Source organism: Eleutherodactylus coqui, chromosome 8 (genome assembly GCF_035609145.1).
Source record: "Eleutherodactylus coqui strain aEleCoq1 chromosome 8, aEleCoq1.hap1, whole genome shotgun sequence".
In the NCBI taxonomy this organism is placed as follows: domain Eukaryota; kingdom Metazoa; phylum Chordata; class Amphibia; order Anura; family Eleutherodactylidae; genus Eleutherodactylus; species Eleutherodactylus coqui.
Window position 1 is genome coordinate 191,141,048 of NC_089844.1, and position 26,246 is coordinate 191,167,293.

The 26,246-nt window shown below is 46.5% G+C and overlaps 1 protein-coding gene across 1 annotated transcript in view; it reads right to left on the bottom strand.

The window, feature by feature from the left end:
* The window catches only part of LOC136577297 (zinc transporter ZIP10-like), a 130,601-nt gene that overhangs the window by 6,245 nt on the left and 98,110 nt on the right, over nt 1-26,246 (bottom strand). Inside the window, exon 7 of the mRNA XM_066577155.1 lies at nt 5,629-5,967. Within this exon, the coding sequence (XP_066433252.1) occupies nt 5,629-5,967 (339 nt within the window). The remainder of the gene's footprint in view (nt 1-5,628; nt 5,968-26,246) is intronic.

Sequence of the window (26,246 nt, forward strand, 5' to 3'; positions counted from 1 at the left end):
AGTGACAACCATGAGAGGAACTCCAGTGATGAGATGGTCAGCAGAGTCGGTTGGGAACGATACCCGGCGGCTCTCCTCCATTCACTGAGCGAGGAGTCTCCTGTGTAAAAGCTGGGATGGCTGTCCGACTCAACAGGTCATCCTGAGTAAAAGAGCCTGACCATAAGGCTTTTACCCACTAGGGGTTTTTTTTCACTGCAATTTCACAGCGTTTTTTTCCCCAAATGTCAATGGGACTTTCTAATGTTAAAGTCGCAAGTTTGCGTTTCTGCGATTTTTGTGCGATCCGATTTTAACATTAGAAAATCCCATTGACATTTTTTTTTTGTTTTTTTTTTAAACTGCGAAATTGGTCTTCATTAGAGATGAGCGAGTATACTCGCTAAGGCACTACTTGCTCGAGTAATGTGCCTTAGACGAGTATCTCCCCGCTCGTCTCTAAAGATTCGGGGGCTGCCGCAACTGACAGGTGAGTTGCGGCGGGGAGCAGGGGAGAGCGGGCGGGAGAGAGGGAGAGAGAGATCTCCCCTCCGTTCCTCCCTGCTCTCCCCCGCAGCTCCCCGCCCCGCGGCAGCACCCGAATCTTTCGGGACGAGCGGGGAGATACTCGGCTAAGGCACATTACTCGAGCGAGTAGTGCCTTAGCGAGTATACTCGCTCATCCCTAGTCTTCATTTGTCATTTTTGCAGAGTTAGTGAGTGGCAAAGGAATGAGGGTGGATGCATCCTTATCAGGGCGGGCCATCCACTATTAGGCAGGGACTGTCACTATCTAGTGCTCCTCGTCTTTTGTTTTTACTATGCATAACTAGTGTTCCTGGTAGTGTGATGTGTATATTGCCAAGAGATTACTTTGGTTTGCAGTTATTGCAAGCTTGAAGCAGACAAGACACTAATATTACTACCTTAAACTAAACCTATGTAAAACTGACCTGCTGGTATTTCCGCCCTCCACTAACTGACCTCATCCTGACATCTCCATCTCAGTGTGTGGCGCCACCATAACTCCTAGACAACACGCCCGCTGCCTTGGGGTCATATTTGACTCTGATCTCTCATTCACCCCCTACATCCAATCTCTCGCCCAAACATGTCAGCTGCACCTCAAGAACATCGAAATAATCTGCTCTTTTCTCACTGTAGACATGTTAAAAACACTTACTGTTGCCCTCATCCACTCTCGGGTTGATTATTGCAACTCGTTGCTGATTGGCCTCCCCTGCTCCAGACTCTACCCTCTCCAATCCATCCTGAATGCAGCAGCCAAGCTCATATTCCTGTCCAGCCGCTACTCGGACGCCTCGGCCCTGTGCCAGTCACTGCACTGGCTGCCCGTTAAATACAGAATTCAATTTAAACTCGCTACCTTCATCCACAAAGCCCTCCACAGTGCAGCATGCCCCTATATCACCCAGCCCGGGCTCTCCGCTCTGCTAACGAAAGTAGACTGAGCACCTTTTTAATTCAAACTTTTCATTCCCGCCTCCAAGACTTCTCCAGAGCAGCACCCGTCCTCTGGAACGCACTACCAAAGGCTACCCGGGCAATCCAGGACTCGCAGAACTTCAGGCGTGCTCTAAAAACGGTGATCGGATAACGGTGATCATATATAGTTAAAAAGTTAAAGTTAAAAGTTTAAAAAGTTAAAGTTTCATCTCCCCTTACGGATCGTATCCGTAAGGGGGGATGAAATTACGTACCCAAGGTCCCCGGATTTGTTCCCTGATGGGATGTTCATCTGCGGACCTTACCCCAGCTTCTGCGCATGCGCCCGTCAGCATGATGGCGGACGCATGCGCAAAAGTGAAATATTGCCCAAGAAATTTAAAATCTCCCTGCTGCTGGCTACCAAAGGTAGCCAAGAGCCTGGAGATGTCACGGGGAGCCGCGGTATACGGTTACTGGTCACGTGATCGCCGTTATCCAATGCATTATGGCGATCACGTAAAAGTTCTTTAAAAAGTGGCAGTTTCATCTCCCCTCACCGATGCGATCGGTGAGAGGAGATGAAACATCTTCTCGGAGGCTTCCGCATTTGAATCCAGATGCGATTATCCTCCATGGACCCTTCCGGCTGCTGCGCATGCGCCCGCCGGCAAAATGCCGGACACATTCGCAGGAGCCGGGGAGCCCAGGAAATTTTAAATCTCCTTGCTCCCAGCGACCAACGGTCGCTGAGTGCTTGGAGCAGTGACCAGTGGCCTCGCTGAGCGGTCCCCGGTCACGTGATAAAGTAGCGATATAACATTAGGCCGGTCACACATGACCGGAGAGGAATTACGGGTTCTGCATGCGCTTGATCAGCGGTTATCCACGGATCAATCGCATGCATTGGATTACACAATTCCCCCCAATTAGCGGGTCGGAATTACGTAATCCACTCGCAGAAACAGAACACGGCATGCTATATTTTACCGCGGATATCCACGACCTAGAGCCCATTGTGCTCTATGACCACGGATATACCCGCAGCCCATATGCAAATACATTGTGTACGGGCTGCGGGTACTCGGGTCATCTCTAAGCGACGGCGCGGGAAATGCAAACAAAAAAAAAAGTATTGCGCGTGACCGCCTGTGTGAATAGACAGCTATGCGCAGTACATTACGTGGCCGTACGCAGGGTCACAGCCGGGCTCACAGCTGGGATCCGCTGTGGGCCTCCACAAGCGGATTCTGCGTGAGCCCGGCGTTATTCAGACCGCTACTTGTAATCCGTAATTTACACGAAGTTCCTAGGAACGCTTGCCTTCCTGCAGTTCCAGGAGCAGCTTTTTGAGCGCCTTCTCTGTGAGACAGCTGCACCGCAGCAAGATTACAAAGTCTCACAGAGTGCCACTTTTTACACCCCATCCCCGCCGCTGAGGTCACGAAATACCCCCCAAAAAGGGTACCCGGTTTTATTGCCCCATGTGCCCAACCCAACCAGCCTCCGTAATTACCCCTGTCTTCGGACATAAAAACACAGTTTATATTATTAGATAAAGGTAATATTTAGGGAATGCCAAAAAATGGGGATGGCGGGGGTGGGGGGATTATTTTTAGGAAGTCAATTTTTTTTCCGTATAAGTGGGCAATGGGGCTGGAATTTATTCAGTTCTGCCCTGAAATCCAGCGGGCATTCCCTCCATTATGGGCCTAGCCATGTGTCCTGTAAGTAGATTAGGGCCACAATGGGTATGTTTCTGAACGCGGGACAAACGGGGGTATTCATTTTGGGGTGAAAGTGTTCATTCCTATGTACACTGTACAAAAAAAACAGTTTTTAAATTGAAAAAATTGCCAAAAAAATGAAAATCGTAATTTTTTCCTTCTGCTTTGCTTAGATTCATTCAAATACTGTGGGGTCAAAATACGCAATACACCCCTAGATGAATTTGCTAAGGGGTCTAGTTCTCAAAATGGGGTCATTTGTGGGGGTTCTCTATCGTTTTGGCCGCTCAATGGCTCTACAAGTGGGCAATGGGGCCTGGAATTTATTCCGTTGCACCCTGAAATCCAACAGGTGCTCCTTCCATTATAGGCCTAGCCATGTTTCCTTTAAGTAGATTAGGGCCACAATGGGTATGTTTCTGAACACGGGACAAATGGGGGTAACCATTTTGAGGTGAACATCTTCATTCCTATGTACACTGGACAAAAAAAACTGTTTTTAAATTGAAACAATTGCCAAAAAAATGAAAATCATAAATTTTTCCTTCTGCTTGGCTTAGAATCATTCAAAAACTGTGAAGTCAAAAAAGTCATTGTACCCCTAGATAAATTCGTTAAGGGGTCTACTTTTCAAAATGGGATCACTTGTGGGCGTTCTCTATCGTTTTGGTCACTCAATGGCTCTACAAGTGTGCAATAGGGCCTAAATGTCCTTCAAGCAAAATTTCTGTTCCGAAAGCCACTGGTTGCTCCTTTCATTTTGGGCCCCATTGTGCATCCAGACATAAGATTAGGGCCACAATGGGTATGTTTTTGAGCACAGGACAAACAGGGGTATCTATTTTGGGGTGCAAGTCTTCATTCATATATGTGCTGTACAAAAAAACTGCTTTTAAAATGACAGAATTACCAAAAAAATGAAAATCGTAATTTTTTTCCTTCGGCTTGGCTTAGATTCATTCAAAAACTGTGAAGTCAAAAAAGTCATCGTACCCCTACATAAATTCATTAAGGGGTCTACTTTTCAAAATGGGGTCACTTGTGGGCGTTCTCTATCGTTTTGGTCACTCAATGGCTCTACAAGTGGGCAATAGGGCCTAAATGTCCTTCAAGCAAAATTTCTGTTCCGAAAGCCACCGGTTGCTCCTTTCATTTTGGGCCCCATTGTGTATACAGACGTAATACTAGGGCCACAATGGGTATGTTTCTGAGCATGGGACAAACAGGCGTTTCTATTATGGGGTGCAAATCCTCATTTTCATGTGTACTATAGAAAAAATTCCTGTCTTTAAAATGACATATTTGCAAAAATATGAAATTTTAGTTTTTCTCTTCTAAATTGCATTGACTGTGGGGTTAAAATACTCATGACACCCCTCAGTGAATACGTTAAGGGGTGTAGTTTTAAAATGGGGTCACTTGTGGGGGTATCTATCATTTTGACTCCTATGAGCCTTTCCAATCTTGGCTTGGTGTAGGAAAACAAAGTGCTCCTCAAAATGCTGAAAAGTAATGTTAAATTTGTACGTCTCCTAAATGGTTAAAAAAAAACGAAAGTTTTTCCAATGTGCGCCCAAAATAAAGTAAACGGATGGAAATATATATCTTAGCAAAAATTCCTATATTATGTTTGCACATATTTGAGATATTGCAGTTGGAAATTTTCCCAATTTTGGCGCTTTTAATAAATAAACACAAATTCTATCGGTCTTTTTTTTCCACCTAAATGAAGTACAACATGTGGCGATAAAACAATGTCAGAATCACTTGGATATGCAAAACCTTTCTGGTGTTTTTCCATGCTAAATTGACACGTGTCAGATTTGCAAAATTTGGCCTGGTCATTAAGGCGCAAACAGGCTTGGTCACTAAGGGGTTAAGATGTGATTGTTTCATTATGTTCATAATACACTGCAGGGCGTAACACAATTCACCATATAGCAGACTTAGAAGACTTCTGTTAAACCTCCAGCTACCATGGCAGCCTGTCAGAACCTCCTAACCATGTAAATTGGGCGGGGGTAATGCTGTATAGAGGTAACTGCCTTTTATATCACTTCACTTCATCCCTTAAATGCCAAGATTAATTGTGACCAGGTCATCTAGATGACCTGGTTACAATTAACCTCGGCATCTAAGGGCTTAAACAGCTGTAGTCAGTTTCTCTGATCCCAGCTATCAGAGCAGGAACCTAGCTGTCAGTAGACAACCAAGCACCTACTTCTCCCAACATGAAACACCCATGCCTGCATTAGACTAGGCTGCCATAAAACACCTCTCAGTAACCACCCCAAAAAATGAGTGCTCTATAAAGAGTTAACTATGTATTACACATGTTCATCTTCCCAATGTATATCGCCAATAAAAAGCTCAGACACCATATACACAGCCTTCCTTCTCATTGGTCCTCCAACTCATTTGAAATATGTTTTAGACATCTGATACAAAGTAACAAAAAAGGTAAAGCAATACTTACCTATGGCTAGACCATCACTAAAATTATGCATTCCATCCCCCACTATCACCATCCAAGCTATACTGGCAATCCCAGCATCCTTCATGTCTTTTCCTGAGTGGCCATGTGAATGGTGAGAGTGTTTACTGTGATTGTGTTGTTTTGGCATCTTTGATTTTGCATGATTATCAAGCTGTTCATCATCCATACTATGATGTTCATGACAAGATCCGTCCTTGTTAACATATGGCGCGGCATCTTCAACTGCAACCTTCACAGGCGATCGATTGAGACTATCCACATTAGTCCTTTCTGCTTTGCTGCGGGGCTGGGATGCAGATATATTCAGGTCTTGAGTGACTAAAAGAAAAGAAATCAAGTTTAATAGATTTAGCAAAATACATACAAAAAGGTCTTGATCAAAATTAAATCACATGAATAAAAATGCAGTGAACTGTTTTTTTTATTAGTTGATGCACATTTAGACAGCCAGTCAATGGGGAGACAACTGTGGGGTGCTGATGGGTTCCCAGGGCTGTCATATAAACTGAAAACATGTAAAAGTCCTGGGTCTCAGAATGTGGCGACGGAAAACAAGTTTTGTTTTAAAATGTTTATTTACTTTTTAAAGGCAGTTAAACATAAAAAAACGTCAGTTTGTTCCCTCTTTAATTGTACTGACCACAGAATAATGTTCACAAGTCATTTAAATGTTTTGAAGAAAAGAGATACCCAAATGTATTGATCCAATCGGCTTACAGCAAGGGTTTGAATCAAACATTCTAAATAAACTTTTGGGCATCCTCAAGGGGAATACCTTCCTAATGTAAGAGCCCACAAATCGAAGATCATATGCCGAAAAGGCCAGAACCTCAAAAGCATTCTGGTTTCCTCATGCCCACGGCCTTGTGTGTACAAATCCAGCTCTAGGTCCACCTTAGGGGTATACAAGTATGGAATCTGCAACTGTAAATGCTGTAACAACATCCAACATGGAAAAAAGAAAATAGACCATTTCTCAACTGTGGATCATCCTATCTGATTTATTTAATTGAATGCCCCTGTAGTTTAAAATATGTAGGGTGGCCCACCGATATATTTAGTGCAGACCGCCCCCGCCTCCCAGCGAGAACACGAGGATCCTAGGCGTATCTGCCCCATGTCCACATTTTTAATCCCGTTCTATCAGCTGGGACACAACAACGAAAACACCCTTAAGGTAAGACTCCCAGCGTCTGTGGCTCATTTTTAACACAGCTTCAGCACATATTTCCTTTTCCAATGCCCGGATGGTTATTTACTAGAGATGAGCGAACGTACTCGGGGGGCGCCAGGGGGCGGGGCGTGGTGTGGTGGAGCAACCCCCCGCTCACCCACGGCGCCCCCCGAATCTTTTCACCCGAGTAGTGAAGTACTCGAAAATCGCGGTGCTCGATTGCAAAATTGGCCTTACCGAGTACGTTCGCTCATCTCTATTATTTACCCTTTTTAGATACAGCACTCTATTCCATTATGTCCTTTTCTATATGCAGCACTTCCTTCTGTTTTCCAGTTCTTAACCAAATAGGATAATATAATTATGTCCCCATCCCCTCGTCTTTTATATCTCATACACCTATATCAAAGTGAAAATAAAACACCCTGATAGCACATCATGAGTCAAGCTGAAGAAAAATATATCTGTAGAAGGTAATATCTCAGCAGGCAAAAATGGTAAAGTCCCGGCTAATGCTGTGTTGATGCATCATCAGATAGATGTGAAAGTAAAAGAATCTCACTCTCAAGGTGGCATCTGATACGCATCAGACAGTCTGCACTGCATGGAAGTGACTGCGATACATAGCGAAGACCTTCAGAGTGTGACAGGCAATCAGGTGAGATGGGCAGGAATGGGAAAATATGTTTTTGCCAGAGAGGCCCTTTAAGGGGTGAGACAACCCCTTTAATATCATTAAGTTGTAAAACAAAAGCTCTTACATTATAGTGTCCCAATCTCTTATAGCTTGTCAGGAACCCAGTGCTCATACTGTATATGAGGAGAGAGTGAGTGTAGGGGGGCTCCTGTGAAGTAAGGACAGGTTCACAACCTTCTCTTCTGCAAGCTAAACATTCCCAGATCGTTTAACCGTTCCTCATAGGACATGATTTGCAGACTGCTCACCATCTTGGTAACTCTTCTCTGAACTTGCTCCAGTTTGGCTATGTCTTTTTTAAAGTGGGGTGCCCAGAACTGGACACAGTATTCCAGATGAGGTCTGACTAAGGAAGAGTAGAGGGAGATAATGACCTCACGTGATCTAGACTCTATGCTTCTCTTAATACATTGCAGAATTGTGTTTGCCTTTTTGGCTGCTGCATCACTTTGTTGACTCATGTTCAGTCTATGATCTATTAGTATACCCAAGTCTTTTTCAGATGTGCTGCTTAGCCCAATTTCTCCCATTCTGTATGTGCTTTTTTCATTTTTCTTGCCCAGATATAGGACTTTGCATTTCTTCTATGAGTTGCCGCCCGCTGTTCAAGCTTTTCTAGATCTTTTTGAATACTCCCTCTCTTCCCTAGTGTTAGCTATCCCTCCTAGCTTTGTGTCATCGGCAAATTTGATCAGTTTCTCACTAGGCCTAGGACAGAGCCTTGGGGTACCCCACTTGATATATTCTATCTTCCACTTGGATGTGCAGCCATTTATGACCAGTCTTTCAGTACGATCACTCAGCCAGTTGTGAATCCACCAAACAGTTGCCTTGTCAGTCCCATATTTGGTCATTTTTTCAATAAGGGCCACTTGCATTTTTTTTAACGCGATTGTCAATGGGACTTTCTAATGTTAATAACTAGAGCTTGATGCTTGTTCGAGCATTGGGGTACTCGAGATGCTTGTTACTTGAGACGAACAACACGCGGTACTCGAGTCAATTTCATTTCCCTTCCCGCATGTTCAGCCCCATTTCTTAGCCAATAAACATGTGGGGAAGGCATAACCACTTCCTGCTGTGATGTGCCAGCCCTCTGCCCGCCAACAGCAGTGAGTGGCTGGCAGGATCAGGTGACTGCCGAGCACTTAAACTGGGGCCGCGGCTCGCCTCAGGCACATGCTGGAAGAGGTTAGGGAAAATGCTGATGCTGATATGGGGAAGGTGTTAGAGTAGGATCCTCTCTTCAAGAACCCCAACAGTCATTCTTAGGGCTACTCCTCATTGTGTGCATTACTGTTGTGGCTGGCTGGGAGCAGTAGTGCATCAAATTGTTTTGTGTGTGCAGTGCATTTGGCAGAGGTCTCAATGCTAAACAGTACTGTAATATTTCCTGGGCCACTGCAGATCATTGCTTCTCTACGGTCCTATGTGCGCAGTGCCTTAGGCAGAGGTCTCACTCTCATTGCTAAATAGTACGGAAATACTTCCTGTGCCACTGCAAATCAATGCAGCTATATTGTTCTATGTGTGCAGTGCCTTAGGCAGAGGTCTCATCGCTAAATAGTACGCAAATATTTCCTATCACACTGCAGATCATTGCAGCTATACTGTTCTATGTGTGCAGTGCCTTTGGCCGCCTGCACACGGGCGGAAATCCCGCCGCGGGATTTCCCGCGGGATTTCCGCCACTGAAAGTTTGCATAGGAGTGCATTACAATACGCACTCCTATGCAGACGGCCGCGGTTTGGCCGCGCGAAATCTCGCGCGGCAAACAAACCGCGGCATGTCCTATTTTTGTGCGGGGCATGCACTCACCCGGCCGCTGGCTCCGGTCTGCGCATGCGCCGGCTGCGCGGCAGCCGGCACATGAAAGAGCCGGGGCCGCCAGGCGCGGGTGAGTACGCGCTCGTCCCTGCAGGCTCTCGGGTCGGGTCCCGCGGCGAGAATTCTCGCTGCCGGATCCGACCCGCTCGTGTGCAGGTGGCCTTAGGCAGAGGTCTCATCGCTAAATAGAACCACAGAGGTGAGGAAAAAACAAACAAACACATTATTCACAGAAAAAGCCAAAAATACAATACATGAAGGTCTGCAAAGCAGACACGGTCGCCATAGGCACGATCGCCATAAGGCAGGCACAATCGCCGTAGGGCAGGCGCAATGGCCATAAGCCCTGAAGATATGCAGTCAGCCAGACAATAATGTGGAGGAGCAGCTTGTTCCTGGCAGGCTAATATGCAGTCACCCACTCAACCCAGCCCAGATTGGGGAGGAGTGACTGCATATACTAATAGCCTGCACATGTGAACGATACCAAAGATGTCAGCCATAGATGGGTGGTGACCCACCATACAGGATATCAACCCTGGCTGATATAACAGCGGGTTGCCCTGTATCTCTAAAGTGGGCCACACTGGCTGACATCTTGGGCTCCCCCACCAACTAGCAAACTACATACAAAAGTACTAATGCATACTGAAAAAATGCGGGTGTTGGTACTGTATTTTGGCCAAAACGCATAGGCTGATGGGCCGCGCCGAGGCATCGTTCACATGACATCGTTCACATATGCAGGCTATTAGTATATGCTGTCACTCCTCCCCAATCTGGGCTGGGTTGAGTGGGTGACTGCATATTAGCCTGCCAGGAACAAGCTGCTCCTCCACATTATTGTCTGGCTGACTGCATATCTTCAGGGCTTATGGCCATTGCGCCTGCCCTACGGCGATTGTGCCTGCCTTATGGCGATCGTGCCTATGGCGACCGTGTCTGCTTTGCAGACCTTCAGGTATTGTATTTTTGGCTTTTTCATCGCTAAATAGTATGCAAATATATCCTGTGCCACTGCAGAACAGAATTTCACAGATACCATTCTCTGTGTTGGGTGTAGTAGCCGCAGTTATTCGGACTATCCACTGGCTTTATAGTTTTCTGCTCCTGTGCAGAGCATCTCACAATACCCTGTCCTTGGGTGCGGTGAAATAGCCGCAGTTATTAGCACTGTCCACTGGCTTTAGAGTTTTCCTGCCCCTGTGCAGAGCGTCTCACAATACCCTTTTCTTGGGGGGGTTGAGGTAGCCACAGTTACCAGCACTATCCACTGGCCTTCTACTTTTCTCCCACTCCATACAGCCTCTCTTCTCTACAAGTCTCTGTGAGCGGTAAATGACCCCTATGTATCAGTGCAAGACAGCGGGTTAATTTTTTCAAGTCACAGCATAGAACCTCCGCTATCTACAAGTCTCTGTGTGCGGTAAATTAAGCCACAGTTGCAGTGCTGCACAGTGGGGTAATTTATCTGGGCCCTGCTCTATTCTTAATCTGACATGATAAGGAGTATGGGTAAGGGTCGAGGACGTTGATGCAGGCGTCCAAGTGAGGGTGTGGGCACAGGCCAAGCTCCTGGCCGTGGTGAATCACAGCCGGCTGCTGAGGGATTAGGAGAGCACCAAGTCCATACGGTCTCCAGATTCATATCATAATTTGCGGGTCCACGTGGTAGACCTTTATTACAATCAGAGCAGTGCGAGCAGGTCCTGTCGTGGATGGCAGAAAACGCGTCCAGCAATGAATCTACCCCCCAGTCTTTTACGCAGTCCTCTACTTCTGGGCTAGGGACTGCAGCTCTGAATCCTCTGGCTGCTTCTCCTTCCTCTCAGCCTCGCGACTCCATGAAAATGACACATTCTGAGGAGCAGGCAGACTCCCAGGAACTGTTCTCGGGTCCCTGCCATGAGTGGGAAAAAACGGTTCCTCTCTCACCTGAGGAGTTTGTCGTGACCGATGCCCAACATTTGGAAAGTTTTCAGAGTCCGGGTGATGAGGCTGGGGACTTCCGGCAACTGTCTCAAGAGCTTTTAGTGGATGAGGATGATGAGACACAGTTGTCTGTCAGTGAGGTAGTAGTAAGGGCAGTAAGTCCGAGGGAGGAGCACACAGAGGATTCGGAGGAAAAGCTGCTGAACGATGAGGTGACTGACCCCACCTGCCTTGCTAAGCCAACTGAAGACAGAGCTTCAGAGGGGGAGGCAAGTGCAGCACCAGAACAGGTAGAAAGAGGCAGTGGGGTGGCCAGGTGGAGAGGCAGGGCCAGACCAAAGAATCCCCCAACTGTTTCCCACAGCACCCCCTCGCGGCAAGCCTCCGTGCAGAGGACTAGGTGTTCAAAGGTAGCACGGATGACCGACGAACAATAGTGTGCAACCTGTGCCGCACCAAGATCAGCCAGTGAGCCACCACTACCAGCCTCACCACCACCAGCATGCGCAGGCATATGATGGCCAAGCACCCCACAAGGTGGGACGAAGGACATTCACCGTCTCCGGGTCGAATCCACCCGGCCTCTTCCCCTGTGCCACAACCTGGCACTCAGATCCAACCCCCCCTCCCAGGACGCAGGCACAAGCGCCTCCCGGCCTGCACTCACACCTTCACCTCCACGGTCCTCCACTCCATCCAGCAATGTCTCTCAGTGTAGCGTTCAGCTGTCGCTAACACAAGTCTTGGAGTAAAAGCGGAAATACGCCGCCACCCACCCGCATGCACAAGCTTTAAACATGCACATTGCCAAATTAATCAGCCTGGAGATGCTGCCATCAAAAACATGATGGCGACAGTGGTCCCGCGCTACTCTGTCTACAGTCGCCACTATTTTTCCCGGTTTGCTGTCTCCGCCCTACACCAGCACGTATTCCGCAACATTAACCGTGCCCTCACCAATGCAGTTACTGGGAAGGTCCACTTAATGACGGACACGTGGACAAGTACTGGCGGGCAAGGCCACTATATCTCCCTGACGGCACATTGGGTGAACTTGGTGGAGGCTGGGACCGAGTCAGAGCCTGGGACCGCTCACGTGCTACCCACACCAAGAATAGTGGGTCCTACCTCGGTGCTGGTATCTGCGGCGTATTATGCCACCTCCTCCAAACCCCCCCTCCTCCTCCTCCGCCACCTCCACCTCTCAATTAAGAAGTGTGAGCATGTCGCCAGCAGTCAGTAGCACGTAACGTGGCCGCACAGCGGTGGGCAAACGTCAGCAAACCATGCTGAAACTAATCAGCTTAGGTGACAAGAGACACACAGCCCCCGAGCTGTTACAGGGTCTGACAGAGCAGACCAAACTCTGGGCCTCCAACTGGGCATGGTCGTGTATGACAACTGCCGTAACCTGGTGGCAGCTCTGCAGCCTCACACACGTGCCATGCCTGGCCCACGTCTTCAATCTGGTGGTTCAGTGGTTTCTGAAAAACTACCCCCACTTGTCTGACCTGCTCAGCAAGGTGCGCCGCGTCTGCGCACATTTTCACAAGTGCACCACAGATGCTGCCACCCTCATGACACTGCAACGTCGGTTCAGCTGCCAGAGCACTGTCTGCTGTGCGACATGCCCGGGCAATGGAATTCTACGCTGCACATGTTGGCCAGGCTGTACGAGCAGCGTAGAGCAATTGTGGAGTACCAGCTGCAACATGAGCGGCGCAGTGGTAGTCAGCCTCTGCAGTTCTTTACAGAGGAGTGGGCATGGATGGCAGACATCTACCAGGTCCTCGAAAACTTTGAGGAGTCTACCCAAATGGTGAGCGGCGATGTGGCCATCATTAGCGTTATCATCCCGCTGCTTTGCCTGCTGAGAACTTTGCTGCTAAGCATAAAGGCCGACGCTTTGCGGTTAAAGCAGGAGATGGCGGATGAGCTTGATAGCCAGACCACCCTCACGTCTATATCTCAGCGTGTTTTGGAGGCGGAGGGGGAAGAGACTGCTGGCCACACTGCAGAGGGTACCCATGCTGCTTGCCTCTCATCTGTTCAGCATGTATGGGCTGCATGAGGAGGAGGAGGAAGAGGAGCATCCTCCAAGTGAGGACAGCCATGTGTTGCGTAATGAAACTCTGGCACACATGGCTGACTTCATGTTAGGCTGCCTTTCCCGTGACCTGCGCGTTCAACGCATTCTGGCCAACACGGATTACTGGGTGTACACCCTTCTAGACCCACGGTATAAGGAGAACTTTACACTCTCATTCCCGAAGAGGAAAGGGGTACGAGAGTGATGCAATACCACAGGGCCCTGGTGGAAAAAGTGATATTGAAGTTCCCATCTGACAGCGCTAGCGGTAGACGACGCAGTTCAGAGGGCCAACTAGCAGGGGAGGTGTGGGAATCAGGCAGCATGTCCAGCGCAGCCAGGGGAACACTCTCCAAGGCGTTTGCCCGTTTTATGGCTCCCCAGCAAGACTGTGTCGCCACTCCCCAGTCAAGACTGAGTCGGAGGGAGCACTGTAAAAAGATGGTAAGGGAGAACATAGCCGACTGTACCACCGTCCACCGTGATGCCTCTGCTCCATTACAACTATTGGGTGTCAAAGCTGGACAAGTGGCACAAACTTGCGCTGTACGCCCTGGAAGTGCTGGCCTGCCCTGCCGCTAGTGTCTTGTCAGAGAGAGTATTTAGTGCTGCTGGTGGGATCATCACGGATAAGTTTACCCGCCTGTCAACTGAGAGCACCGACATGCTTACCCTCATAAAGATGAACAAAGGCTGGATTTCCCCAGACCCCTCTTCTCCACCGGAGGAAAGCAGTGGATCCTAAAGATTCTTTTCACTGCAAAATGCATCCTCTATCACCCCAAAAAAGGGGAGAATTAGCATTGTCAATCCCTCTCGGATATTATTGCTCCTCCTACTCCTCCTCCTAAAACAGCATGTCATCACGCTGAATTGCCAATTTTTCTGCAGCCCAAAAGGCTCTGTTTGAAAAATTTTAAAACTTTTAAAGTTTCAAAAGTTTTTACACTTTAACTGAAACCAAATTTTTCAGAGGGCTGCTTCCAGGCTCTGTTACAAATTAAGCAACAACGAGCTGTATCTTTAAAAAAATGCTTATGGGTTTCACCTGTCCTCGGGGTTCAGCAATTTTTCAAGGGTACACTTGTACTCTTGGTACACGAATTTTTCAGGCACTCGCCTATACTATTATCTAACAAATTTTTCCGGGCTTAGTCTATACTCTTGTTAACCAAATTTTTTCAGATGTTCGCCTATACTCTTGGTGCTCCAATGTTTCAGGGGGTCACCTATGCTCTTGCTACAGAAATGTTACAGGGGTCCACCCATACACTTGCTACTGAAAGGTTTGAGGGGTTCGCCTATACACTTGCTACTTAAAGGTTTGAGGGGTCCGCCTATACTCTTGCTACATAAATGTTACTGAGGTCCGCCTGTACTCTTGCTACATAAATGTTACAGAGGTCCGCCTATACTCTTGCTACATAAATGCTACAGGGGTCCGCCTATACTCTTGCTACATAAATGTTACAGGGGTCCGCCTAAACTCTTGCTACATAAATGCTACAGGGGTCCGCCTATACTCTTGCTACTGAAAGGATTGAAGGGTTCGCCTATAGTCTTGCGACAGAAGAATTGTTTCAGGGGTTCGCCTATACACTTGCTACTGAAAGGTTTGAAGGGTCCGCCTATACTTTTGCTACATAAATGTTACAGGGGTCCGCCTAAACTCTTGCTACATAAATGCTACAGGGGTCCACCTAAACTCTTGCTACATAAATGTTACAGGGGTCCGCCTATACTCTTGCTACAGAAATGTTACAGGGGTCCACCCATACACTTGCTACATAAATGTTACAGGGGTCCGCCAATACTCTTGCTACATGAATGTTACAGGGGTCCGCCTTAACACTTGCTACTGAAAGGATTGAAGGGTTCGCCTATACACTTGTTACTGAAAGGATTGAAGGGTTCGCCTATACACTTGCTACTGAAAGGATTGAAGGGTTCGCCTATAGTCTTGCGACAGAAGAATTGTTTCAGGGGTTCGCCTATACACTGGCTACTGAAAGGTTTGAGGGGTCCGCCTATACTCTTGCTACAGAAATGTTACAGGGGTCCGCCTATACTCTTGCTACAGAAATGTTACAGGGGTCCGCCTATACTCTTGCTACAGAAATGTTACAGGGGTCCGCCTATACTCTTGCTACAGAAATGTTACAGGGGTCCGCCTATACTCTTGCTACAGAAATGTTACAGGGGTCCGCCTATACTCTTGCTACAGAAATGTTACAGGGGTCCGCCTATACTCTTGCTACAGAAATGTTACAGGGGTCCGCCTATACTCTTGCTACATAAATGTTACAGGGGTCCGCCTATACTCTTGCTACATAAATGTTACAGGGGTCCGCCTATACTCTTGCTACATAAATGTTACAGGGGTCCGCCTATACTCTTGCTACATAAATGTTACAGGGGTCCGCCTATACTCTTGCTACATAAATGTTACAGGGGTCCGCCTAAACTCTTGCTACATAAATGTTACAGGGGTTCACCCATACACTTGCTACATAAATGTTACAGGGGTCCGCCTATACTCTTGCTACATAAATGTTAGTGGTCCACCCATACACTTGCTACTGAAAGGTTTGAGGGGTTCGCCTATACACTTGCTACTGAAAGGTTTGAAGGGTCCGCCCATACTCTTGCTACATAAATGTTACAGGGGTCCGCCTATACTCTTGCTACATTAATGTTAAAGAGGTCCGCCTATACTCTTGCTACATAAATGCTACAGGGGTCCGCCTATACTCTTGCTACATAAATGTTACAGAGGTCCACCCATACACTTGCTACATGAATGTTACAGGGGTCCGCCTATACACTTGCTACTGAAAGGATTGAAGGGTTCGACTATACACTTGCTACTGAAAGGATTGAAGGGTTCGCCTATAGTCTTGCGACAGAAGAATTGTTTCAGGGGTTCGCCTATACACTTGCTACTGAAAGGTTTGAAGGATCCGCCTATACTCTTGCTACAGAAATGTTACAGAGGTCCGCCTATACTCATGCTACATAAATGTTACAGGGGTCCGCCTATACTCTTGCTACATAAATGTTACAAGGGTTCGCCTATAGTCTTGCTACATAAATGTTGCAGGGGTCCGCCTATACTCTTGCTACATAAATGTTACAGGGGTCCGCCTATACTCTTGCTACATAAATGTTACAGGGGTCCGCCTATACTCTTGCTACATAAATGTTACAGGGGTCCGCCTATACTCTTGCTACATAAATGTTACAGGGGTCCGCCTATACACTTGCTACTGAAAGGATTGAAGGGTTCGCCTATAGTCTTGCGACAGAAGAATTGTTTCAGGGGTTCGCCTATACACTTGCTACTGAAAGGTTTGAAGGGTCCGCCTATACTCTTGCTACAGAAATGTTACAGGGGTCCACCCATACACTTGCTACTGAAAGGTTTGATGGGTTCGCCTATACACTTGCTACTTAAAGATTTGAGCAGTCCGCCTATACTCTTGCTACATAAATGTTACAGGGGTCCGCCTATACTCTTGCTACATGAATGTTACAGGGGTTCGCCTATACACTTGCTGCTGAAAGGATTGAAGGGTTCGCCTATAGTCTTGCGACAGAAGAATTGTTTCAGGAGTTCGCCTATACACTTGCTACTGAAAGGCTTGAAGGGTCCGCCTATACTCTTGCTACAGAAATGTTACAGGGGTCCGCCTATACTCTTGCTACTGAAAGGTTTGAGGGGTTCGCCTATACACTTGCTACTTAAAGGTTTGAGGGGTTCGCCTATACACTTGCTACTTAAAGGTTTCAGGGGTCCGCCTATACACTTGCTACTTAAAGGTTTGAGGGGTCCGCCTATACTCTTGCTACATAACTGTTACTGGGGTCTGCCTATACTCTTGCTATATAAATGTTACAGGGGTCCACCCATACACTTGCTACTGAAAGGTTTGAGGGGTTCGCCTATACACTTGCTACTTAAAGGTTTGAGGGGTCCGCCTATACACTTGCTACTTAAAGGTTTGAGGGGTCCGCCTATACTCTTGCTACATAACTGTTACTGGGGTCCGCCTATACTCTTGCTATATAAATGTTACAGGGGTCCACCCATACACTTGCTACTGAAAGGTTTGAGGGGATCGCCTATTCACTTGCTACTGAAAGGTTTGAAGAGTCCGCCCATACTCTTGCTACATAAATGTTACAGGGGTCCGCCTATACTCTTGCTACATAAATGTTACAGGGGTCCGCCTACACTCTTGCTACATAAATGTTACAGGGGTCCGCCTATACTCTTGATACATAAATGTTAAAGAGGTCCGCCTATACTCTTGCTACATAAATGTTACAGGGGTCCACCCATACACTTGCTACATAAATGTTACAGGGGTCCGCCTATACACTTGCTACTGAAAGGATTGAAGGGTTCGCCTATACACTTGCTACTGAAAGGTTTGAAGGGTCCGCCTATACTCTTGCTACAGAAATGTTACAGAGGTCCGCCTATACTCATGCTACATAAATGTTACAGGGGTCCGCCTATACTCTTGCTAAATAAATGTTACAAGGGTTCGCCTATAGTCTTGCTACATAAATGTTGCAGGGGTCCGCCTATACTCTTGCTACATAAATGTTACAGGGGTCCGCCTATACTCTTGCTACAGAAATGTTACAGAGGTCCGCCTATACTCATGCTACATAAATGTTACAGGGGTCCGGCTATACTCTTGCTACATAAATGTTACAAGGGTTCGCCTATAGTCTTGCTACATAAATGTTGCAGGGGTCCGCCTATACTCTTGCTACATAAATGTTACAGGGGTCCGCCTATACACTTGCTACTGAAAGGATTGAAGGGTTCGCCTATAGTCTTGCGACAGAAGAATTGTTTCAGGGGTTCGCCTATACACTTGCTACTTAAAGGTTTGAGGGGTCCGCCTATACTCTTGCTACATAAATGTTACAGGGGTCCACCCATACACTTGCTACTTAAAGGTTTGAGGAGTCTGCCTATACTCTTGCTACATAAATGTTACAGGGGTCCGCCCATACACTTGCTACATAAATGTTACAGGGGTCCGCCTATACACTTGCTACTGAAAGGTTTGAGGGGTTCGCCTATAGTCTTGCGACAGAAGAATTGTTTCAGGGGTTCGCCTATACACTTGCTACTGAAAGGCTTGAGGGGTTCGCCTATACACTTGCTACTTAAAGGTTTGAGGGGTTCGCCTATACACTTGCTACTTAAAGGTTTGAGGGGTCCGCTTATACTCTTGCTAAATAAATGTTACTGGGGTCCGCCTATACTCTTGCTATATAAATGTTAAAGGGGTCCACCCATACACTTGCTACTGAAAGGATTGAGGGGTTCGCCTATACACTTGCTACTTAATGGTTTGAGGGGTCCGCCTATACTCTTGCTACATAAATGTTACAGGGGTCCGCCTATAGTCTTGCTACATGAATGTTACAGGGGTTCGCCTATACACTTGCTGCTGAAAGGATTGAAGGGTTCGCCTATAGTCTTGCGACAGAAGAATTGTTTCAGGGGTTCGCCTATACACTTGCTACTGAAAGGTTTGAAGGATCCGCCTATACTCTTGCTACAGAAATGTTACAGGGGTCCGCCTATACTCTTGCTACAGAAATGTTACAGGGGTCCGCCTATACTCTTGTTACAGAAATGTTACAGGGGTCCGCCTATACTCTTGCTACAGAAATGTTACAGGGGTCCGCCTATACTCTTGCTACATAAATGTTACAGGGGTCCGCCTATACACTTGATTCTGAAAGGATTGAAGGGTTCGCCTATTACTTGCTACTGAAAGGATTGAAGGGTTCGCCTATAGTCTTGCGACAGAAATGCTACAAGGGGCCGCCTATACTCTTGTTACATGAATGTTACAGGGGTCCGCCTATACTCTTGCTACTGAAAGGATTGAAGGGTTCGCCTATACTCTTGTTACATAAATGTTACAGGGGTCCGCCTATACTCATGCTACAGAAATGTTACAGGGGTCCGCCTATACTCTTGCTACATAAATGTTACAGGGGTCCGCCTATACTCTTGCTACATAAATGTTACAGGGGTCCGCCTATACTCTTGCTACATAAATGTTACAGTGGTCCACCCATACACTTGCTACTTAAAGGTTTGAGGGGTCCGCCTATACTCTTGCTACATAAATGTTACTGGGGTCCGCCTATACTCTTGCTACATAAATGTTACAGGGGTCCGCCTATACTCTTGCTACATAAATGTTACAGTGGTCCACCCATACACTTGCTACTTAAAGGTTTGAAGGGTTCGCCTATACTCTTGCTACATAAATGTTACAGGGGTCCGCCTATACTCTTGCTACATAAATGTTACAGGGGTCCGCCTATACTCTTGCTACATAAATGTTACAGGGGTCCGCCTATACTCTTGCTACATAAATGTTACAGGGGTCCGCCTATACTCTTGCTACATAAATGTTACAGGGGTCCGCCTATACTCTTGCTACATAAATGTTACAGTGGTCCACCCATACACTTGCTACTTAAAGGTTTGAGGGGTCCGCCTATACTCTTGCTACATAAATGTTACTGGGGTCCGCCTATACTCTTGCTACATAAATGTTACAGGGGTCCGCCTATACTCTTGCTACATAAATGTTACAGTGGTCCACCCATACACTTGCTACTTAAAGGTTTGAGGGGTCCGCCTATACTCTTGCTACATAAATGTTACTGGGGTCCGCCTATACTCTTGCTACATAAATGTTACAGAGGTCCGCCTATACTCTTGCTACATAAATGCTACAGGGGTCAACCCATCCACTTGCTACATAAATGTTACAGGGGTACGCCTATACTCTTGCTACATAAATGTTACAGGGGTCCGCTTATACTCTTGCTACATAAATGTTACAGGGGTCCGCCTATAGTCTTGCTACATAAATGTTATAGGGGTCCGCCTATACACTTGCTACATAAATGTTACAGGGGTCCGCTTATACTCTTGCTACATAAATGTTACAGGGGTCCGCCTATACTCTTGCTATATAAATGTTACAGGGGTCCACCCATACACTTGCTACTGAAAGGTTTGAGGCGTTCGCCTATACACTTGCTACTTAAAGGTTTGAGGGGTCCGCCTATACTCTTGCTACATAAATGTTACAGAGGTCCGCCTATACTCTTGCTACATAAATGCTACAGGGGTCTGCCTATAATGTTGCTACGTAAAAGTTACAGGGGTCTGCCTATACTCTTGCTACATAAATGTTACAGGAGTCCGCCTATACTCTTGCTACATGAATGTTACAGGGGTCCGCCTATACACTTGCTACTGAAAGGATTGAAGGGTTCGCCTATACACTTGCTACTGAAAGGATTGAAGGGTCCGCCTATACTCCTGCTACAGAAATGTTACAGGGGTCCGCCTATAGTCTTGCTACATAAATGTTATAGGGGTCCGCTTATACTCTTGCTACATAAATGTTACAGGGGTCCGCTTATACTCTTGCTACATAAATGTTACAGGGGTCCGCTTATACTCTTGCTACATAAATGTTACAGGGGTCCGCCTATACTCTTACTACATAAATGTTACAGGGGTCCGCCTATACTCTTGCTACATAAATGTTACTGGGGTCCGCCTATACTCTTGCTACATAAATGTTACAGGGGTCCGCCTATACTCTTGCTACATAAATGTTTCAGTAGCAAGTGTATAGGCAGGCCCCTGTAACATTTATGTAGCAAGAGTATAGGCGGACCCCTGTAACATTTATGTAGCAAGTGTATAGGCGGACCCCTGTAAGGATTGAAGGGTTCGCCTATACACTTGCAACTGAAAGGATTGAAGGGTTCGCCTATAGTCTTGCGACAGAAGAATTGTTTCAGGGGTTCCCCTATACACTTGCTATTGAAAAGTTTGAAGGGTCCGCCTATACTCTTGCTACAGAAATGTTACAGGGGTCCACCCATACACATGCTACATAAATGTTACAGGGGTCCGCCTATACTCTTGCTACATAAATGTTACAGGGGTCCGCCTATACTCTTGCTATATAAATGTTACAGGGGTCCACCCATACACTTGCTACTGAAAGGTTTGAGGGGTTCGCCTATACACTTGCTACTGAAAGGTTTGAAGGGTCCGCCCATACTCTTGCTACATAAATGTTACAGGGGTCTGCCTATACTCTTGCTACATAAATGTTACTGGGGTCCGCCTATACTCTTGCTACATAAATGTTACAGGGGTCCGCCTATACTCTTGCTACATAAATGTTAAAGAGGTCCGCCTATACTCTTGCTACATAAATGCTACAGGGGTCCGCCTATACTCTTGCTACATAAATGTTACAGGGGTCCACCCATACACTTGCTACATAAATGTTACAGGGGTCCGCCTATACTCTTGCTACATAAATGTTACAGGGGTCCACCCATACACTTGCTACATAAATGTTACAGGGGTCCGCCTATACACTTGCTACTGAAAGGATTGAAGGGTTCGCCTATACACTTGCTACTGAAAGGATTGAAGGGTTCGCCTATAGTCTTGCGACAGAAGAATTGTTTCAGGGGTTCGCCTATACACTTGCTACTGAAAGGTTTGAAGGGTCCGCCTATACTCTTGCTACAGAAATGTTACAGAGGTCCGCCTATACTCATGCTACATAAATGTTACAGGGGTCCGCCTATACTCTTGCTACATAAATGTTACAAGGGTTCGCCTATAGTCTTGCTACATAAATGTTGCAGGGGTCCGCCTATACTCTTCCTACATAAATGTTACAGGGGTCCGCCTATACTCTTGCTACATAAATGTTACAGGGGTCCGCCAATACTTTTGCTACATAAATGTTACAGGGGTCCGCCTATACTCTTGCTACATAAATGTTACAGGGGTCTGCCTATACTCTTGCTACATAAATGTTACAGGGGTCCGCCTATACACTTGCTACTGAAAGGATTGAAGGGTTCGCCTATAGTCTTGCGACAGAAGAATTGTTTCAGGGGTTCGCCTATACACTTGCTACTTAAAGGTTTGAGGGGTCCGCCTATACTCTTGCTACATAAATGTTACAGGGGTCCGCCCATACACTTGCTACATAAATGTTACAGGGGTCCGCCTATATACTTGCTACTGAAAGGATTGAAGGGTTCGCCTATAGTCTTGCGACAGAAGAATTGTTTCAGGGGTTCGCCTATACACTTGCTACTGAAAGGTTTGAGGGGTTCGCCTATACACTTGCTACTTAAAGGTTTGAGGGGTTCGCCTATACACTTGCTACTTAAAGGTTTGAGGGGTCCGCTTATACTCTTGCTAAATAAATGTTACTGGGGTCCGCCTATACTCTTGCTATATAAATGTTAAAGGGGTCCACCCATACACTTGCTACTGAAAGGATTGAGGGGTTCGCCTATACACTTGCTACTTAAAGGGGTTGTCCCGCGCCGAAACGGGTTTTTTTTTTTTTTCAACCCCCCCCCCGTTCGGCGCGAGACAACCCCGATGCAGGGAGGTAAAGAAAGCTCACCGGAGCGCTTACCTGAATCCCCGCGCTCCGGTGACTTCTCTACTCACCGCTGAAGATGGCCTCTTCCTCCGTGGACCGCAGCTCTTCTGTGCGGTCCACTGCCGATTCCAGCCTCCTGATTGGCTGGAATCGGCACGTGACGGGGCGGAGCTACACGGAGCTACACGGAGCCCCATAGAAGACTGCAGAAGACCCGGACTGCGCAAGCGCGGCTAATTTGGCCATCGGAGGGCGAAAATTAGTCGGCACCATGGAGACGAGGACGCCAGCAACGGAACAGGTAAGTATAAAACTTTTTATAACTTCTGCATGGCTCATAATTAATGCACAATGTACATTACAAAGTGCATTATTATGGCCATGCAGAAGTGTACAGACCCACTTGCTGCCTCGGGACATCTCCTTTAATGGTTTGAGGGGTTCGCCTATACTCTTGCTACATAAATGTTACAGGGGTCCGCCTATACTCTTGCTACATGAATGTTACAGGGGTTCGCCTATACACTTGCTGCTGAAAGGATTGAAGGGTTCGCCTATAGTCTTGCGACAGAAGAATTGTTTCAGGGGTTCGCCTATACACTTGCTACTGAAAGGTTTGAAGGATCCGCCTATACTCTTGCTACAGAAATGTTACAGGGGTCCGCCTATACTCTTGCTACAGAAATGTTACAGGGGTCCGCCTATACTCTTGCTACATAAATGTTACAGGGGTCCGCCTATACTCTTGCTACATAAATGTTACAGGGGTCCGCCTATACTCTTGCTACATAAATGTTACAGGGGTCCGCCTATACTCTTGCTACATAAATGTTACAGGGGTCCGCCTATACTCTTGCTACATAAATGTTACAGGGGTCCGCCTATACACTTGCTACTGAAAGGATTGAAGGGTTCGCCTATACACTTGCTACTGAAAGGATTGAAGGGTTCGCCTATAGTCTTGCGACAGAAATGCTACAAGGGTCCGCCTATACTCTTGTTACATGAATGTTACAGGGGTCCGCCTATACTCTTGCTACTGAAAGGATTGAAGGGTCCGCCTATACTCTTGTTACATAAATGTTACAGGGGTCCGCCTATACTCTTGCTACATAAATGTTACAGGGGTCCGCCTAGACTCTTGCTACATAAATGTTACAGGGGTCCGCCTATACTCTTGCTACATAAATGTTACAGGGGTCCGCCTATACTCTTGCTACATAAATGTTACAGGGGTCCGCCTATACTCTTGCTACATAAATGTTACAGGGGTCCGCCTATACTCTTGCTACATAAATGTTACAGGGGTCCGCCTATACTCTTGCTACATAAATGTTACAGTGGTCCACCCATACACTTGCTACTTAAAGGTTTGAGGGTCCGCCTATACTCTTGCTACATAAATGTTACTGGGGTCCGCCTACACTCTTGCTACATAAATGTTACAGAGGTCCGCCTATACTCTTGCTACATAAATGCTACAGGGGTCAACCCATCCACTTGCTACATAAACTTTACAGGGGTACGCCTATACTCTTGCTACATAAATGTTACAGGGGTCCGCTTATACTCTTGCTACATAAATGTTACAGGGGTCCGCTTATACTCTTGTTACATAAATGTTACAGGGGTCCGCCTATACTCTTGCTATATAAATGTTACAGGGGTCCACCCATACACTTGCTACTGAAAGGTTTGAGGTGTTCGCCTATACACTTGCTACTTAAAGGTTTGAGGGGTCCGCCTATACTCTTGCTACATAAATGTTACTGAGGTCCGCCTATACTCTTGCTACATAAATGCTACAGGGGTCTGCCTATAATGTTGCTACATAAAAGTTACAGGGGTCTGCCTATACTCTTGCTACATAAATGTTACAGGAGTCCGCCTATACTCTTGCTACATGAATGTTACAGGGGTCCGCCTATACACTTGCTACTGAAAGGATTGAAGGGTTCGCCTATACACTTGCTACTGAAAGGATTGAAGGGTCCGCCTATACTCCTGCTACAGAAATGTTACAGGGGTCCGCCTATAGTCTTGCTACATAAATGTTATAGGGGTCCGCTTATACTCTTGCTACATAAATGTTACAGGGGTCCGCTTATACTCTTGCTACATAAGTGTTACAGGTGTCCGCCTATACTCTTACTACATAAATGTTACAGGGGTCCGCCTATACTCTTGCTACATAAATGTTACTGGGGTCCGCCTATACTCTTGCTACATAAATGTTACAGGGGTCCGCCTATACTCTTGCTACATAAATGTTTCAGTAGCAAGTGTATAGGCGGACCCCTGTAACATTTATGTAGCAAGAGTATAGGCGGACCCCTGTAACATTTATGTAGCAAGTGTATAGGCGGACCCCTGTAAGGATTGAAGGGTTCGCCTATACACTTGCAACTGAAAGGATTGAAGGGTTCGCCTATAGTCTTGCGACAGAAGAATTGTTTCAGGGGTTCGCCTATACACTTGCTATTGAAAAGTTTGAAGGGTCCGCCTATACTCTTGCTACAGAAATGTTACAGGGGTCCACCCATACACATGCTACATAAATGTTACAGGGGTCCGCCTATACTCTTGCTACATAAATGTTACAGGGGTCCGCCTATACTCTTGCTACATAAATGTTAGTGGTCCACCCATACACTTGCTACTGAAAGGTTTGAGGGGTTCGCCTATACACTTGCTACTGAAAGGTTTGAAGGGTCCGCCCATACTCTTGCTACATAAATGTTACAGGGGTCTGCCTATACTCTTGCTACATAAATGTTACTGGGGTCCGCCTATACTCTTGCTACATAAATGTTACAGGGGTCCGCCTATACTCTTGCTACATAAATGTTAAAGAGGTCCGCCTATACTCTTGCTACATAAATGCTACATGGGTCCGCCTATACTCTTGCTGCATAAATGTTACAGGGGTCCACCCATACACTTGCTACATAAATGTTACAGGGGTCCGCCTATACTCTTGCTACATGAATGTTACAGGGGTCCGCCTATACACTTGCTACTGAAAGGATTGAATGGTTCGCCTATACTCTTGCTACTGAAAGGATTGAAGGGTTCGCCTATAGTCTTGCGACAGAAGAATTGTTTCAGGGGTTCGCCTATACACTTGCTACTGAAAGGTTTGAGGGGTTCGCCTATACACTTGCTACTTAAAGGTTTGAGGGGTTCGCCTATACTCTTGCTACTTAAAGGTTTGAGGGGTCCGCTTATACTCTTGCTACATAAATGTTACTGGGGTCCGCCTATACTCTTGCTATATAAATGTTAAAAGTGTCCACCCATACACTTGCTACTGAAAGGATTGAGGGGTTCGCCTATACACTTGCTACTTAATGGTTTGAGGGGTCCGCCTATACTCTTGCTAC